The sequence below is a fragment of the Amblyomma mixtum genome, chromosome 5 (genome assembly GCF_055824585.1).
Source record: "Amblyomma mixtum isolate Tamu chromosome 5, ASM5582458v1, whole genome shotgun sequence".
NCBI classification, from domain to species: domain Eukaryota; kingdom Metazoa; phylum Arthropoda; class Arachnida; order Ixodida; family Ixodidae; genus Amblyomma; species Amblyomma mixtum.
The window spans coordinates 38,380,009-38,398,026 of NC_143016.1; the positions used below are offsets into that span (position 1 = coordinate 38,380,009).

The window sequence follows — 18,018 nt, forward strand, 5'->3', positions numbered from 1 at the left end:
AACCGCTCACACGGTGGGGGTTCGTTTCGAATGCATGCGCCCGTCTCGGTTCAGGTCTGATTGCATTGACGTTTGTGGCGTACATTGTGCGCCTGTTGTTATTCGGATGCAAATTCGTCGTTGCCCGCATACTTATTGTTTTTTGTACCTTTGCAAGTCGTGGTGGAATGCCCGTCTTATACGTGCGGATATAGTTAAGGTGTGAAATGGCTGCTGTTGTACCTACGTCGTCATCCAAGTTTAAATAATGATCTGAACAGTAATGTAAGCACTTGCTTTCGCTCTATATAGATAGATTGCAAAAGAATCTAGCCTGTAGCTGATTTCGAACCTGCCCGCCTGACATCTCCGCGGTGGCGATCCAGTCCACTCGGCCATCGTTCGTACCTTATAGTTTTGCGTATGCGCGCAAGGGAGCTAGCGGTCCGTGCTAAGCGATAGACGCACAAAGTATTTTATTTGGACAACACAGTTACAGTTGTGTAGGGGCCAGAACGAAAGGCAGGTAAATGCCTGGCGAAGAGTCTGCCTCCGACTTTCTCCCATTCAGGAGCACAAGACATTCAGCGCAGAAAACTCAAACTGAATAGAAATTCAGACTAATTGGTTTAAATTGTGAAGTAGTGTTTTATATTGAATATCTATATGCCTTTAAAAAATGCACAAAACAAGTGGCTATGGTGCTCGGCTGCTGACCCGAAAGACGCGGGTTCGATCCCGGCCGTGGCGGTTGAATTTCTTTGGAGGAGAAATTCTAGAGGTCCGTTTACTGTGCGATGTCAGTGCACGTTAAAGAACCCCAGGTGGTCGAAATTTCCGGAGCCCTCCTCTACGGCGTCTCTCATAGCCTTAGTCGCTTTGGGACGTTAAACCCCATAAACCAAAACCAACCAAACCAAACAAAAACAAGAGAAAAATAAACAAAATTGTTATGGTTGGAGTGACAACAGGTACAAAACGATGTTCTTTTTGAAAGGTTCCAATGACTTGCTTTCTTGAGTAATGATGCAGCATGTTTGTGGTCATTTAAAAAACTGGAAATTCTCTAAGTTAGTTTCCAGGTGCCGTAGTTGGTGCGTATTTTTTATTTGTTACAATTTGTGAGTCGTGTGTTGTAGTTGCGTACATTCGCAAGATACCTGTGGTGAAATGCGGCAGGATCGGAATGCATTTGTGAGTGGCTAACGCTATCTTCTTGCTCGTAACATTCCACACAGTAAGCGACTGATTGTTTCTTAATTGGGCAGTCTGGCTTAGGCAAGGTGCATTTTTTATTAACCGCGTAAATTTCTGTACCGGTGAGTGAATATGGGACGGTGTCCGTGTCCCCGAATACGCCTGGATGGAAAATATTCCAAGCTTCCGGCTGCCTGTATATATTGTGTTGGCGAGGAGACAGCCAGCGCACTTCTCGTTCGAAGTTCACCTCAGGTGGCTCCGAATCGTTCCTCTCGGCATTTCTCCGCGGTCGCTGTCCAGCGTCGCCGAGGCTTCTCGCCCGCTTTTGTTCACGTTCACTGGCTCGGGGGCAACGCGCCCCGGTGTCCGCCCATCCGAGAAAAACGCGCTCTCTCCTCGAGTTCGTTGGCTGGACACGGGGGCAGGGCCGAGCGAAACTCGGCCGCCTGAGGACAAAACACAATGGGGAGCCCGCAAAAGCGCGATTGTTCCCTTTTAAAGTCTCTCCAAGAAGGATCTTGCGGCATCCCTGACGTTGCTACCGGCACTTGGGGCGCTGCTGAACTCTTCGTTCCTTCCTATCGCAGCTCCTCCCACCGCCGTCTCCGCCGCAGTCGTAGCCGCGGTCTTGGAGTCCGCTTCTCTCTCTTTTTTTTCTGGACGCTGCGTCATCTCTCGGATCTGATTGGCGGCGATAGCAGCTTACGCGCTGGACTGTTCGCTTCCTCCTGAGCGCCGCTGCTGCAGGAGCACAATGGCTGCCACCTCGGTGTGGTTGCGAGAAGGAAATATATATCTTTCTTTGCGTGCGCTGTTTCCCCCGCGGTTTCGAGGTGCCTCGAGCTTAACCGTTTTCCTGGGTGCACTTTGTGGAAGCGGCGACCGCCGTTTATACGGCTGTGTTCAACACATGAAAAAGAGTCCGAGTGAACGTGGGTCTCAACTCCGAATGGAAATCAATCACAAACCGGCGTTTCCATGTCGCGCGCGTTGGCGCTGCGACGTCTGAATTCTGCGCACCACGGGTAGAGAGCCTACATGTCCGGAGGCGCGCAACATGTAGGCTCCCTAACCAAGGGGCTTTAACCACGGGTAGGGTGCCTCGACGGCGCAGCGCTGGGCATCGAGGCACCCTAAACCACGGGAGCCACGAAGCGCCCTCTCGCGGCCTCTTCAGGAGCGCGCGCGAGGCGATGCCCTTGGCGATCAGGCAGGCAGGCCTTGGCTTCGAGGAAGTTCAGTGTTTTCGAGACTTGCGCAGTTCCTTGAAATTCTGACGCTGCATGTTTTCGAAACTACGTCTGCAGTGCAGTTTCATTCTTCTGTCGGAGCCTGTCGTAGACGTGGCTCGGGAAGGACTGGAGGAACGTGGAGGCGTGTGCAATTTCTCGTCGTTTTATTTTTTTTATTTTTGCACCCGGTTAGTAGTCGGAACAGCGACGAAAGGCAGAGAATCGATTCTTGACCTGTCCTCCAGTGTGGAATGTGCTCTTATGACGCTTGGTAGGCACGAAATTTGACTCTTCTCTACGGTGTCAGGCTTTTACTGTATAAATGTGTTTTTCCGCTAGTGTGGGAAGTGATGAAACCGATACCCGCAGCGTGGGGACGTGCTTTCCGGCGCTACTGAAGCGTGAATGTTAAACGTTTAACGCAGATGTGTAGTGTATCGCTCGGGAGCGGTGCACAAGGGCGAATTCGTGGGAACGAAAAAGAAAGAGAGGGGACAGGAGGTGCCAGAGCGAAAGTAATTGCAGCGCGTGGGCAAAGCCATGCGAGCGTTAACTTTCAGCGGTGTGGCCGCAGTTGCTACTCGAGAGAAGTGGAAGTGCGCGATGTCGTATATTTCGAAGCATGTCGAGAAATTTGTGACACAAGCCTCGTTTCGCTTGCTCCTCTCCGCATGCACGCCGCCGCGGTGGCTCAGCGGTTATGGTGCTCGGCTGCTGACCCGAAAGACGCGGGTTCGATCCCGGCCGTGGCGGCTAGAATTTCTTTGGAGGAGAAATTCTAGAGGCCCGTGTACTGTGCGATGTCAGTGCACGTTAAAGAACCCCAGGTGGTCGAAATTTCCGGAGCCCTCCACTACGGCGTCTCTCATAGCCTTAGTCGCTTTGGGACGTTAAACCCCATAAACTAACTAACTCTCCGCATGCATCTCGGTCAAAAGTACGATAAGAAGCGGAATAAGCGAATCCGAGGAGTGCGACGTCGCTTGTTTGTGCGCTGCGTTTTATTTAGGGCTTTTGCGTTTTCAGCAGCGAGAATGTGCGCGAGCCCATAGCATGAGCGTCAGCGTTGGAATGCGCATCCACGTAAGGGTTATTTGCTAGCACCGGCTGAAGCCATGGCGTCACGAGCGCTTTCGCGTCCGCCTTCTGTCTGTCCGTCGCAGGCTGAAGGGCTGGCTCCGGTGTCCGGTCGTTATTCCGTGCGGACGTCATACTGGCCGCAACGCCGATGCCTGGCGTATACGAGGTGCACGCCTACGCGATAACACGTCGTCCCGGAACGGAAGCGAAACGCGAGACGCTCAGCCCATCTTTCCCGCACGCATTTTTTTCCCTCTTCTCTTTCTGCGAGCAAAGCTGACCGCACTGCTTCGGTATTCCACAGCTCTGGAAGATCCGCGATAGAGCCTTCAAGGCCGTGGGACGTTCCATGTGCTGGCTGTGTGGAGGAAGCGTGCTGCACGAGACTGTTTTTTTTTTTCAACGCATGCTCGCGAGCTTTGCGTTTTTGCCTTGCGTACGTATAACTTGCCGCCACAGATCTGATAGGCGTTAAAACAGTTTACTCAAATGAACTGAGGTGCGTGCCTTGTCTGAGCGACCGCATTTTTTCCTCTTGGTATTTCGATCGCCTTTCGTGCTCTGCTCTTATGAAAAGGCAGGTGCCTGCTGCAACGCTTGTTCCAATGATTCTAGTCACCTGTAGGTGAGTGATCGTAAGGTGTTTGGCGCGCTTCACGCTGTAGCCGTGTTGTATCGGTGCGTCACTATTTCTTCTTCCGATCAACCAAGCAAGTGCAGAGGAAAAAAAAGAGATGATAGTAGGTTGCGAGAGTTACGAGTGAATAGCACTTCATGAGTTGGGAGTTTATATTAATGTCTGTTTAATGATGACTGTTATCTGTCTACGCTTCTCATCACAAAAACAGATTACTGCAACATTGCATACTTTGCGCGCAAGTTCTGCTCTTCCCGTGCCCGTGTGTGTGTGTACGATTTTCACCGTAATGTTAATTTCAGTGCATGGATCCCGACTAGTATCCAGCTGGGAATTCATGTGTTCTTGATACATTTTGTTTCAAAAATCAGAATCGAATCGAAGATAATGGCCGCGTCGTGTGCTTGTCTCTGACATTGCCGCAACTTCTTTTCATGTGCTGTTTTGCCTGCAGTTGCCTGCAGGCGTCGTGGCCGTTTACACGCCGTTCAAGAGAACGATGTCTGATGTTCTCGCCTTCTTCCTCTGCCGTCCGCAGGTCTCGCGCCAAGAAGAGTGCGGCGCCGGCGCCCCCGCGCAGCCTGGTGGGCGGCCCGTCCTCGTCCTCCGTCAGCGGCCACCACCAGCAGTCGGCGGCTGTGCGCGGTGCGGGCAACGGGTCGGTGGTGAGCTGCCCGCCCGGCGCCACCGGGGCCAGCTGCCGGGCCCTGAGCGACGACTGCGCCATCGACGACCTGCTCGAAGGGCGCATGGACCTGCGCCTCGTGCTGCCCGACGGCCGAGACGTGCTCGTCAACGTCGAGCGAAGGTGTGTACATAGTCCCTGGTTAGATGGGACTTTGAGGACAGCTCCGCCCACTTGTTGTTCTCGGTATAATCGCTGAATTTACGTTAGTGCGGCAGCAAAAGACGCGCTTGCAGTCGAGAAAATTCGATTTGAAGATTTCGTAAATTCGTAAATTTCGTAAATTTGTTTTTGTGGGAAGGAAATAGCGCAGTATCCGTCTCACATATGCGGCGGACACCTGAACCGCGCCGTAAGGGAAGGGAGGAAGGTGGGAGTGAAAAAAGAAACAGAGAAAGAGGTGCCGTAGTGGAGGTCTCCGGAATAATTTCGACCACCTGGGGATGCACTGACATCGCACAGCACACGGGCGCCTCTTGCGTTTCGCCTCCATCGAAACGCGGCCGCCGCGGTCGGATTTGAACCCGGGTACTCCGGCTCGGTAGATGGGCGCCTTACCACTGAGCCACCGCGGAGGGTCGATTTCCCGCCAGCCGATCCTGACTCTTGGCGTCCTTACACCGCTTTCAAGTGAATGGCGATGCGGTACAATCTACGAGATGCGCGACAAAAAACTGGTGTCGACGCACGCATTTCACTTGCGAAATCAGCAGATCGAGGCGACACCTTTCTTTTTTGTCATTTCTACCTTATAAAAGCTCGGTTTTCGGTGAAAGTGGCCTTTTTGTGACTATAACGCGGCACCGTATCGATACGTGACAGCTTCTGTTTGTCCCCAGTACCCCTTTGATGTCCCGCGGTCGAAGTGTCGGCATGGCGGTTCGCTCGAGAAGTACAGCTAGGCATTATAGTACAGCGCAGCGTTTGCCAAAAGTTCAGAGCTCGTAGGGTTCTGCTTCTTGGACCCACCTTGTGGCTCGTTATGCGTCCACAGCGTCCAAATCTCATGAAGGTAAGAGGAGGGTTGGTCCTTACCCCTCGGAAGGATTGGACTTCCCGGATGCTATACATGGGCCCCACTGCACGGCTTATAGAAGCTAACCCTCTCAGGCTCTAAAATTTCAGCATTCGGCATGGTGAGGTTAATAAAAAAAGAAAAGAAAGTGTGTCTGCCTGCGCCACTAATGCGCAGGCAACTCGAGGAACGATCTATGCGGGACAGAAAAACAGAAACGTAGTGCAGCAGCTGAGTTGAAGCACTGCTTGCTCCAACAGGCGGCCCGAAGACCATGAGTGCGCGGTACGAGAAGGAGGAGGGGCAATGAACGAGTTCCGTGTTAATGAGGAGGTGAATGAGTGAACGAGCAAGCAAGCTATAGGTGAGCTAAGCTAACTTAGCTGGTGAGTGGGGAAGTTGGATTTTAGTATCTGTACACGCAGTACCGCCGTTTTGGCTCGTAGCCGTTTTCACCGCAATCCTGTACTCGGGAAGAGACGATCCGCACAAGTGGGTACACGTGCAAAGCGGTCAGTTGCATGTGCTGCGAGACGAAATAGTTTCCGCTGTGCCCAGTCTGTATTTCGCTTGAGAAGAGGCAGGTCTATTCGAGCAGTTTTTATACCCGCCGCAGCTGGTCCATGCATTTACGCGTAATTCCTGCCGGTGCCCTGCTCGAAGCAAAAAAAAAAAAAAAAAAAAGTGGGCGGCTCAATCCTTGAGGCACATGAGGGAGTTCGTTGCCTCTTTGAAAAACGTACCGTGCTGCGAGAAGAAGCCTCTTTATCGTCGCGATGTTACCAGTGTAACGCCGTACAGCGATAAGCGTGGCAACTGTGTCTTGCCCCGCGTTGTCTTTAATTGCCCCGCAGTAGGCGCGGCACGCCGCAGTGTCCGGATGGCGGCGTATATAAATGCGCACTGATAAGACCTGTAGCTCCTGGATTCCGATTTCACGCGCCGTAGAGTTGCCGCCTCTTGCTTTGGCTATCACTGGATCTGTTGCTTGTCTTGTACAGTATTACGATCTTTGCAAGTTTTCTCAGTCTCGCGGATTAATCATAATTGCGCACGCGTCGGACGTCATCGCACAGTGTTCCCAGCTCCCACGCATTCATCCGTAACACAGTCTCTCTTATTTCATCTCACCTTGAAGATTACGTGAGTGGGACAATTAGTGTCAGATGACGTTGAGCAACGAGAGCGGTAGCTGGAGGAGACATCTTTGCCTGCTGGTACGCCTGACAGGCTACACAAATTTGTATTATAAATTAGCCCCTCCCCCGACCTATTTACTTCTTAGCGGCAACGCATTTTGGAAGAGAGCGGAATTAGGGGGAGGGGATTTTTATTTTCTTGACAATGCTGCTTGAAGCCGTGTGTAAAAATGGAGTCGACAAAACTGCATAATTAGAGAGCAGACGCGAGTCCGTACAATTTAAGCAGGCGTTAAAGAAAAATGTGCACTTGGGCAAGGCATGTGATGCGTAAACAGATGACAGGGATAACTGGTTGTTTGTTATGCTAGCCCTGTAAAGCGCACTTCGGCGTAATGTGAATGCAGCCAGGGGTGGCAGAGTGTTAAGTTCGAATGACGAAATCAATAAACGTGTGGGCGTAGGATATATACTTGGCGCGGGTCGTAGCGATAGTAACCACACTGATGGACTAAGGCACCTATCGTCATTTCCTCTCATAACACACGTTAGGCTTCTTCTTCCAGTTGCTAGATTCTTGCCAGCTTAGCTTCCGTGGATGCCGTTCCACGCGGTCCATTCATGCGTGCGAGGGAGAACGCATTCTCTTTCTCGTCGCTACTTCGGACCTGCTCCTTTTTTTAAATTCTGCACTGCGCACCTTATGCGTTTGCTTCGCTGCGACCAGGCTCTTCTGAGCGCGCTCTTTCCGACGCTCTGCAGAATGCGCACACGGCTGGGGCCATAGAGTTTCTTACTATTACCTAGAGGGAAAGCTGGCGGCGCTGCACTTCAGCCACTATGGACGCTCAAAGCATCATGGGGCGATGAGCTACTTGTTGCGGCACAGTCGTAATTTTTCGGGAACATGGAGTGGCACTACTAAGATGTTTCAATCCAAAAACGCTGTTCGTGTGTGCGCAGACGACTTTCGCGCGAACGCAGTGTGCAAAATCCATAGTAATGAAAACGCGACGACACACGACGCCAATAAAAGGTTTCAGTTTTCTGAAATGCCATTAAAAACCGCTTATAGTGTTTAAGCAACAACATTTTTTTTTAAACATATTTACTTTTAAAAGTGCGCCTGTTAATTACGAAATATTAGTTTTTGTAGTGTTCATTACTTGGCCAATAGGAAAGCTAGCCATCTCATATTTTGGGCAAACTTTGCATTTACATGCTTTTCTGCTCGTTTGTTGCAATCTACAGGCAGGATATTGAATGTTAGGACATTCTTGATTATCGAATAGCGTTTATTTTTGCATTATTTTTTGGCCAAAAGTTGAAGTTCTGCAGTCGGTAGCTCACCGCCCCATGATGCTTTGAGCGGCCATGGTGGCTGAAGTGGTCTCGAGGGGTCTCCATGCAAACTCCCATAGACGGGCTGCCAGCTTTCCCTCTAGGTAATAGTAAGAAACTATATGGCTGGGGCAGACTTCGTGCAGTGTGTTGCATCAGGGGCCCACTTTTGCGTCGAAGCGGAAGCAGTTGCCTCGCGTTGCTTCTGCAGAGAAGCGTCGAAGGAGGGAAGGGGCGAAAGAAAGCCAGGCGTCGTCCGACTCTTTGTCCGCGCGGTGCCTGCGCACCGGCCGGACTGCGATGGGCCCGTCCCCGCGATTCGGAGATGAGCGGGATAATTGCCAGAGGAAGGGATAGGTGACGAAGGGGTTTGTGGCCGCACCTTGCACAGTGGGCGAGCAGGTCATCTTAGGCCTGCGTGTACTCAAAGACAGCGTGGCGTTGCGGAAGCTCGAGGTCTTTGTGATTGGATGTGACGTAAATCGTTGGCTACCGTGAGTAGACAGTGGCAAGCCTCTTTTAGGGGCCTTTGTATTTGGGATTCGGTCGCGATTGGCTGATGTTGCTTGAAGTTCCCACAACGGTGCGCAATCCTGACTAGCTGTTGCCTGAGGGATAACGAGCCCCCCCATTTCCCTACCCTTGTCTTCAGAGATCCCCTCAGTCTCCTGCAGAGAATCGACTTATTGACATCAATTCCTTCCTCAAATCTGCCGCGGTGCTCAGTCACGGTTGCTTTGGCGTTTGGCTGTTGGCCCGAGGACGCGGGATTGAATCCTTTCCGCGGCGGCGGCGGCATTTCGATGGTGGCGAGATAAACAAAAAAGAAAGTGCGGCCGCATAAGTCGCCTGAAGAGGGCGATGCGATAGCAGTGTGTTCTGGGTCCAACAGAATGGAAAGTTGGGCTAGATGCTGTTCATAATGAAAGCGCGGGTGCAAACGAAACAGATACACAGGAAGAAGACCACAAGACAGGCGCCGTTTTCACAACTTTTTTATTTGGTTCATGTATTTAAGTGGTCGTTCCCTTCCAAATGAACCAGTTGTGAAAACGACGCCTGTCTTGTGGTCTTCTTTCTGTGTCTCCGTTTCGTTTGCGCCCGCATTTTCATCAATAAGCTCTGGGTCCGTTGCGCACGAATTGAAGTGATTTGGATGTCGTCTTCTTCATCAACTTCCATTTGTTTGCAATGGATGTAAAAGAGGGAGAGTAGGAGGCCACGTTTGCTTGAGTCAGGTGGGTGAGGTCCTTATTCCAGGACTCCAGTAGCCAGGGCTGCCAGACGAACTTGCTGAGATCTCGTTAGAAGTTTTGGAGACATCAATTAATGGGCATCTGCCACGTTCGAGCTTACGGATGCTGCACTGCGGACTTATGCAAGTAAAGGGAACAACTATGTTGAAGTTAAACTGCTGGCCCATTGTCGACGGGTGCGCCGCTGCCTTGACGAGCAGTTCTGTAACTGCGCAGCTGCTCGCTGCCGACTGAATAATGAATGCGGTGCCCGGTATGCTGTTCGGTAACCTTCCCACTGAAAATTATCTGCGCAAGTTGTTCTTGCATTAATAGGCGAGAGCTTTCAAGTTTGGCTCTTCGATCGACCGCAATCAGAATTATACACTTTTTTGTCCGTGTCTTTGTTTGCGCTATAATATTTCTAATTCAAGATGAACTACCAACTCGCCCAACAGGAAGTTTTAATGAAGAATTATACAGTCTACACGTTGCGGACATGATCTGTCAGGACTCAGGGGACAGAGATTCAACAACTCAAGAATACCTCGATGAACAAAAGTCCCTGCGAGAGGCGATATCCTACTCTTCGCTGTTGCACTTTGGCTGCGCGCAGATTTCTTCGGTTTTTTCCAATGCTATTTTTTTTTTGCGCGTTTTCATTTTATGGCCCGCTTAAACGGACATGTGTATTTTAGTTCACTTCTTTCTTTCTCTTTCGTGTCTTTCGTTCGAGCGGTCGTTATACGACGTCTCTTTCTCCTTTTGTCCGGGTGCGTATGGGATAGATCAAGGAAAAGCATCCTTCCTCCCCTCCTCTTCAAGACGCGCGCGAGATTTCCTCTTGGCACGACCGCTCAGCTATTGCAGTCGCAAAAAAAGAAAAGGTTTTTCCTTTTTCTTCTCTCTCTCATGGCCTGTGCACCGGTCAGAAGGAAGAGGATGAGGCAATGTGTGTGTGCATGTACGCGCGTGTGCTCGCCCGCGACAAAGAACGACGCACGCGTGACAAAAGACCCGAAAAGGAAAGCAGCGCGCGGGGCGATTCTAATGATCGCAGCGCTGTGGTTTTGTGGCGGCCGGGGGACGTACGAGCGGCGACGACGCTACCTCGCCAGAATGGCAAAATCTTTCCGCCGTCGCGCCGGTGTGCCGCGTCGTCTCTTCTCCGTCCTTTATTTTCTCCACTTTTCCTTTCTTCTGCTTGTTCTGTTCGCCGTCGTATACGCGCACCGCGTAGCAGCCTCATAGCGCGTCCGCGATTGCCGAGCACTTTCACGTGCTCGGCACGACCACGAAGATGCTTGTGCGCGCTTGGCTCGCCGCCATGTGCGACTTTTTTTTCTTTCCCTTGGCAAAATTCCTGCTGCGCAAGCATTTCATTCAGTGTGTTATATGATGCCCGGACCCATGCAGCGCGGTCTCCTTGCCCCGGGGCTGCTTCGGGAGGAGGCTTAGTGGTTAAATGGCCGGGCGTGCTTCGCTTCTCCAATGAAGGGTGCAATCGCAAATTTGCGTTTCTTGCTGGGGATGTAAAAGCCAGTTTGCGTAATAAGTTGACCGCTCGGTCTCTGCGCCCCAAAAGGACCTTGACAAAGAAGATAAGATGCGGGTCCGCATAATTGTTTAGTCAACATAAAATGGAAACGAAAGAAGGGTTTCGCGATGAATAAACATAACGTGGCGCTGTTGCAGGCCGCATGGCGCAAATTGAATTAAAATATAATGTTTTGATTTTAATATGAATGTAGGTTAAAATTAGACTTACTTGTACCCCGTCAGTGGCAAAGTGTGAACGCGAAACCATTAGTACGTGCTGCGTTTGGCGAATATTATTGCCAGATGAGGAATGAATTCTTGACGGCAAATCGTGGAGTTGCGCCCATGAAACGGGCCGGAACACCTGAAGCTATGTTGCAACTGCATTTTCTCAAGTGGTTGGGTTTGTTATATTTATGCCTGAAAGAAAGTGCTTTTAATATTTTGCGTGTAATATTTAGTTTTACTAGCGCAAATGCAGCAGTATCTAATGCTGCCTCTTAGTCCGGAGTCTACATTCTGGGCAGTGTGAACTGTAGCCAGGTATGTAATCCTCTTTTCTTTGTTTTGTAGTGTAGTGGCTGTATTGGGCGGGGCCTGCTATTGTCGCAGTAGAAAACTTGGTGAAGGCACCCGTTCATGATCATATTGCGACCACTGTCTGTGCGGTGACAATGGTTAATTGATTCCTGGCCATTGGTAGAGTGCCATCTGTTTTCACACTGCCCGAGTGGGCTTGGGCCTGAGAGTGCACACTCCCTGGGGAGGTGGTGTGCATTACAGCTGTAGCCGTTATTTTTATTCCCCAGTAATGGGTGGAAAGTCTGGGAGCGATTTTACTGCGTCAAGTGCTGAGCTCTTACCCCAGTTTTACGTACGGCGTCGTTGTATTTGGTGCCCGCATCTCGAGCGCTGATCTCCCGCCACAAGCATATTGGCCCACGCGAGGTGACGTCACGCATGACGTCACTAGAAATGCGCCATGGCAGAGCGCAGAAGAAAAAGGAGGCTTCCACTTTCACACTCCTGCCACTTCCCCCTAAACTATCCTAACCTTCCTGTGAAATTTTCAGTGCTATAACCCAAGGTGCGTGTCCTGTGATTTGTCACAAAACAAGTGACATTGCGGTCACGAACCTGAAGGTAGAAGTAATTTTTCAGAGCTGTATACTTGTGCAAGCAGGAGCTTGTCCGAATTAAAAGAAAATGGTAGGGTTTAAAACTGAGTGGGACATGCGAAAGCACTTGAGTCAACACGGCCTCAAGTCAGCCACTATTGGTTGGTTGCCGTGTGCGAGGAAAGGGGGGGGGGTCTGCGCGCTGACGGAGCAGTTGCACAAGGCATCGCCGCTGGTGCTCTGTTAAATGTCAGAAGTTGAGGTTTCTCACATACCTCGGGTTTTTCAGCTTTGCTAGTAAAGTAGCGCTTTCGCGCCTAAAAAAAAAAGTGGTGGTCGATTTAGTTCGGTTTTTGTTCGGTTCTGGTGTTCAGGTGCAGTTTTCCCGGAGTTGTTCAGATAGTGATAATGGGTTAATGTCCATATATGCGGAATTTGCCATTCTCTCCTTGCGTAGATCTCTGGGAGTCTTCCTAGCGTTCTTGGCACAGTGGTGCACGGTCAAATTACAGGTGCTGCCATCGATGGGACTTTGGTTGCTTGGCTTAAGGTCTGACCCAGGTTGCTCTTCCTGACCAACCTCTTACGATTTAATGACCTGCCGCCTTACACAGTAGGCAGGTGTCTATAGGTATAAAGTTCCTGTAGCTGGCTGTTTCCGGCAAAAGGATGTTTTATTTCATTGTAGCATGAGTGACTGAAATTTATCTGGCCTTTCAATGAGAATGCTTATTGCCAGCAGAATTTTCATTCAATGTGGGGCTATAGAAATTTTAAGTAAACTGCATAAAGCTTCAAAATGTGTCTCTGTTTCCCTATATGAGGCACCTTTCCAGCTCCCATGCAATGAATCCTGAATGTTTTTTCACATTTCATCACTTTTTCTCTCTAATTTCAGGACTCCCGTGATGGACCTGCTGGTCCAGGTGGCCACGGCACACAAGATCAACCCGAGCGGCCACTTTGTACAGGCGCCCACTGAGCGAGGTGACATGCTGACATGCAAGCCCAACACAGCCATTGGCTCACTTGATGTGAGCCACCTGCTGATTGTGCCTAAAGGGGCCCCCGCCATCGGGGGAGGGAGTGCAGACCCCGCTTTCTGGCAGCGTAAAGGCATGAGGCCAACATCAAAGCCATTCGAGGTGTGTGACTGGTTTTTCTGCTTAGATACTCTTGAAGCTGTCCTGTTTGGAATCCCCACCAGGCATACCTCACCGATAAAATTAGAAAAAATACAGCGCATGGCCCTTCGTTTCATCTACTCGAAATACTCACGGCATGACAGCGTGAGTGACATGCACATCCGAGCTGGCATCTCATCACTGTCTCGTCGCCGTCATGTGTCTGCTTTTAAATTTCTTTTCCTTCTGTACCACAATGGCATTAACATAAATAAAACTACATACCTGAAACCACCCTATCACCACTCGCGCAGAATTAATCATGAGAAATGTATCAGACCATTCCCATCCCGCTGTAACACATTCAAATATTCATTTTTTCCGTTGACCATCGAAGAATGGAACAGATTGCCACGTGATTGTGTCAATGCGGGCACACTTGAATTGTTCGTTAAGAAAACTGAAAGCCTGTTAGCCAGCTCACCCTTTGAGACATATGTACCAAGCCTTTTATTTATTTGTTGATTGTAACAAAGTATGTATTCTCATGTTTATTTTGTTTTTGTGACTGCATTTTTACATCTTGTAACCAAGCATTGTCTGCTTGGACGGAACTCCAAAACCCACTCCTGTACGAGCCTGGAAATCAGGCTTACAGTATTGTCAAATAAATAAAATAAATAAATAAATAATTTGCATGTTTAGGCATTGCTATGTAGTCTAGCCTCTGTGTGAATGATTTTATTTTGAGCAATCAAAAGACTGGTGATGAATAAGCACTTTTCTTCAAGAAGGAAAAAAAAAGGTAGAGGTTGGGGAGGAGGAGTTCAGTGAGACTGGTCTACACTGAAGCCCTTTTCCTGCATTAAGAGGGCCTCTTTTAAATTGTTTACCTGCAATAATGGCAGCTTCTGTCAGTGATTGCATATTCCGTGCTGACCCCATATATGCATATATGTGCTGACCCCTGTGTTGTTGTTACATGGAATCTTTTTTGGGGACTCAGCCCACCCAGCGCATCCAGGTGCGGCTGCCTCGACAGCAGCTGATGGTTCTGCGGCTGCCACTGACCACGACGCTGGGCGAGCTTCGTCAGAACGTCTGCACAGAGAAGAGCCTGGATCCGCAGGGCTACCAGCTGGTGCGGCCGGGTGTCCCCACTCGGCCCCTTGACCTCAGCTGCACCCTGCAGGAGTATGGGGCTTCAGAGGTCACCCTGCTGTCCAACCGCAGTGCGTACTCTCTGCTCTGCACTCTACTCGGAAAGAGGGCACTAAAGTGCATATTGCTTCCTACTTCTTTAAACAGCAATAGCACTCTTGCAGAAAATTTAGAGTGCAGACTAGGTGGAGAGAGTATGAATATAACCCAAAAAGCAGGAATGTGTAGATGGAAAGCTTGTGTGTTTTTGGCACAACATAGTAGTGCCACAGCTGTTTTGAATGGCTTGGTGCTAGTTGCATGCCGGTAGTGTATTGATTGCGGAACAAGTTTGCTCAATCAACAGTTTGTTTCAGACGAAATGTTTGCACTTTGCTTGTTTTTTTTTTTTGTGCTTATTTTAAAAAATGATGCCCCCCCCCTGAAGTTTTCTTTGTAGTGGAATGGCGATCCTTTGTTTTTGCAGCACTGGCAAACAACATCCAAAATTCCACTGCAGACATCATGAGCTATTCTCTTAACCAGGAGAACAAAAGGGGAAGTCACGTGTTTCCACCACATGCTGGCAGCAAAGGGGTGAGTAAAACTGCTTGGCAGCATCAGTCGACCTTGTTGCAGTTCCTCTGCCTGTTGAACAGACATTCTGGCTATAATTAACATACCAGGTTCTCAGGGGTTTAAATGCATAGTGTTTTGCTCACTGCAAAACTGGCCACTGTGATTTTTGATGGACTGACTAGCTGCCATGCGATTTCTGGCATGCACTTTTTAAATGTGTATCTGATCTCTGTACAGCACAGCTGCTGGTGAGGGATTCAGTTTGGTGAAATAAGCCATCTGGTTTGCGACATCTGTTTGTGCACATCTATTGGGAAGAATTAGGTATAATGAAATAACATGTCCGTAATTTTCAAAAAAGGCTGGAAGTATGAAAGACAAACATAAATGAGTGATGTGGAGTATTGTGGTGTTTGGCAGATGCAAGGCATCACACAGTGTTCCTTGCAAGATCATTTCAATGAGCATGGTAGATTGTTATTTTTGTAGCTTAAGTTGACTGAAATCCAACTTTCATAGGAATTTACCTTTTCCTTGCTTGCAATCTTTGCGCATCCCTTGGAAGTGGCTGACAGTTTGTTGTTTACTTATTACTGATGCTTGGAAGCATTCATGTATGAGGTCATGCCACTTGTGCTGGCTGTATTAGTTATTATTACATGACCCATAGCCTGTCATTGCCTCAGTCGACATTTGAAGAAAATGATTAGACTATTTTTCTGCCTTCTGGAATCTGTAATGCAGAAAAGATTCGCAGCATAAATAAAACGCAGACAGAAGACCAGGAACAAACAAGACAGGATGGTGCTGCACTTCAAACTGATTTTATTTGAAAAAAATTCGACATTTAAATACACTCAGTTCTCGGGAGATAAAATCTAATCACATTCCTTCAAAAAAGTCGTTTCATCCTCAAGCAATGTCATCGAAGGCCTGCTGATGCAACTGTCACCCGCTTTCTTGGTGAAGAAAACTTCATGCTGAAGCTTTTCCTTGGTGTAACCCAGAAACTGTGCCTTGTTGTTCATTGGTTAACATTTGCATGTCCCACAATGTACAGCAAGATGGCCACTGATACCATCCTTCAAAAGATTGAAGCATTATGGATAGCAGCCAACCGGCCCAAACCACCGTGCTAATATTCATGCACACGGTGAGAAATAAATGGAAGGGAACAGCTAGTTAGCTCTCAAAGGCTGATTTCTTTTTTTTTTTTTTTTGATAAATATTGAAAGGGTATTAAAATATGTGCGTTTAGAGGAATTACTGAGAATAAAAAAAAAAGTATAGCCCTCAGTCATATCTGGGACGTAATCACAGACTGCACTCTGATAAATATTGCTTTGACTTGCGCACTACCTTACAGGAGAACAGGTAAGGTAATGCGGTGCTATATATTGTGTTGTCTCTTCTCTTGCCTGTTGTCTTTAGCGCGCTGTTAGAACCATGTTCATTTAAGACACTGCCCATCTTTGCATTTTTTGGAGTGAAGCTAAGCTGCGTGGCTTTGTGACATTCTTTCTGACATCGCAGAGCCTGACAGGCTCGAGCAGTGATGGCGCCAGCAGCCGAGGAACGTCGCCGACACGAAGTGAACTGCCGACTGTGTTCTCACGACCCACAAGCAAGAAACGGCCAGCACCGCCACCCCCGCTGCCCTCCTCACCGCCACCCACCATTCCGGAACAGGAAGGAGACACCACCGCTCTTCCCTCCAAGGGGGGCCGCCGGGAGGGTGCAGGCCACTCGCGTCAGAGCTCCGACTCCAGTGGCTACCACGAAGCCTCAGTGCTGAGTGACCTGCCTGACACGCCTTCACCTGAGGCACCGCAGGGCAGACCCAACTGTAGTGAGTGGTGCAAGCCTAGTCCATTTCTTCTTATTCTTTTAATGCACTGGCATTGGAAGCTTCATTGGAAAAAAAACTGTGTTGTCAGTAATCGAATTTGCCCATTGGCTGGAGGGAAGTGATGTCACCAGCCCAAAAGTGACTACTATACATATGTTGCTACCTTAAAGGGACAGTGAGGAGAGCTCTATCAATGTTTTTTTTATAGCAAAATCCGATAGTTCAGCATTTCATGGCTTTGTTGCCACTTGGCCGGCAGCGAAAGATGCATTTATTGCTAAGAAATTTGGATTCGAAGTTGAAAAAGTTTTTCCCGCCGCTCTGATTGAAACTTGGGATTCTCTTATGACGACACAGGACTAAGTGACATGAAACATGACGTGCACATGACGTAACGCAGACTCCGTGATTTCTGGCGGTGAGCAGAGCGGCCTAGCAGCAGCCGAAAAGAAAGCTACGGCCGGCCGCACGTTGAAGGCATCTATCCGCTATTGCGGCCATCGCTACCGGCGCTTCGTTTAGGTTTGCACCTGCGTTTTGCCAGCGTTACGATGGATCCCGTTCTCGAAGTCGTCAACAAAGTACTCACAAATAGACACCTTTAGCATACCGTGTACCTTGTTACCGTTAGCGGAATACTGGGAGCCCGCCTACCGCCGGTGAGCAGGCGCTGATTGGTCCCGATGCTGCAGGTGCGCGCGTAGCTGCCGGGTACGTGGCGCCATCTGGCGACGTCAAGGAGATTTGTGCATGCATTGGCTACACCTCAGTGATTCGTGGCTTCTCGTGTCCCAGTGTTACTAGAACCATTGGTTCTAGCAACACTGTTTTGTCCTATGACGTCAGCACGCTTGTACTTGCGGGTTTGGCCTTTGGCGGCGATACCTGTATTTTGGTTCTTGCTCTTTTCTACGTTACAAGAGCTTTGTTGTCAGTATGAGTGGCGTTTTTGTAATCAGGAGCTGGTATTCTGTCGATACAAGCCAACTTCAATTTCTCCTCAGTGTCCCTTTAAGACAGCTGCAAGGAAACCTCTAACCGCCTCCTAGATGACCCGAGAGGATGTATGGTTGTACTATACCGACAAACGTGTTGTGGTCTGCAAACACCACCATGCACGAGACAC

At 49.3% G+C, this 18,018-nt stretch overlaps 1 protein-coding gene across 4 annotated transcripts in view; it reads left to right on the forward strand.

The window, feature by feature from the left end:
• LOC149341831 (uncharacterized) overlaps positions 1–18,018 on the forward strand; it is a 178,186-nt gene that overhangs the window by 147,900 nt on the left and 12,268 nt on the right. For all 4 annotated transcript variants that reach the window (XM_089544061.1, XM_089544059.1, XM_089544058.1 and 1 more), the window contains exons 2-6: positions 4,667–4,936; positions 13,099–13,345; positions 14,331–14,556; positions 14,952–15,061; positions 16,577–16,892. In XM_089544061.1, the coding sequence (XP_089400187.1) occupies positions 4,667–4,936; positions 13,099–13,345; positions 14,331–14,556; positions 14,952–15,061; positions 16,577–16,892 (1,169 nt within the window). The remainder of the gene's footprint in view (positions 1–4,666; positions 4,937–13,098; positions 13,346–14,330; positions 14,557–14,951; positions 15,062–16,576; positions 16,893–18,018) is intronic.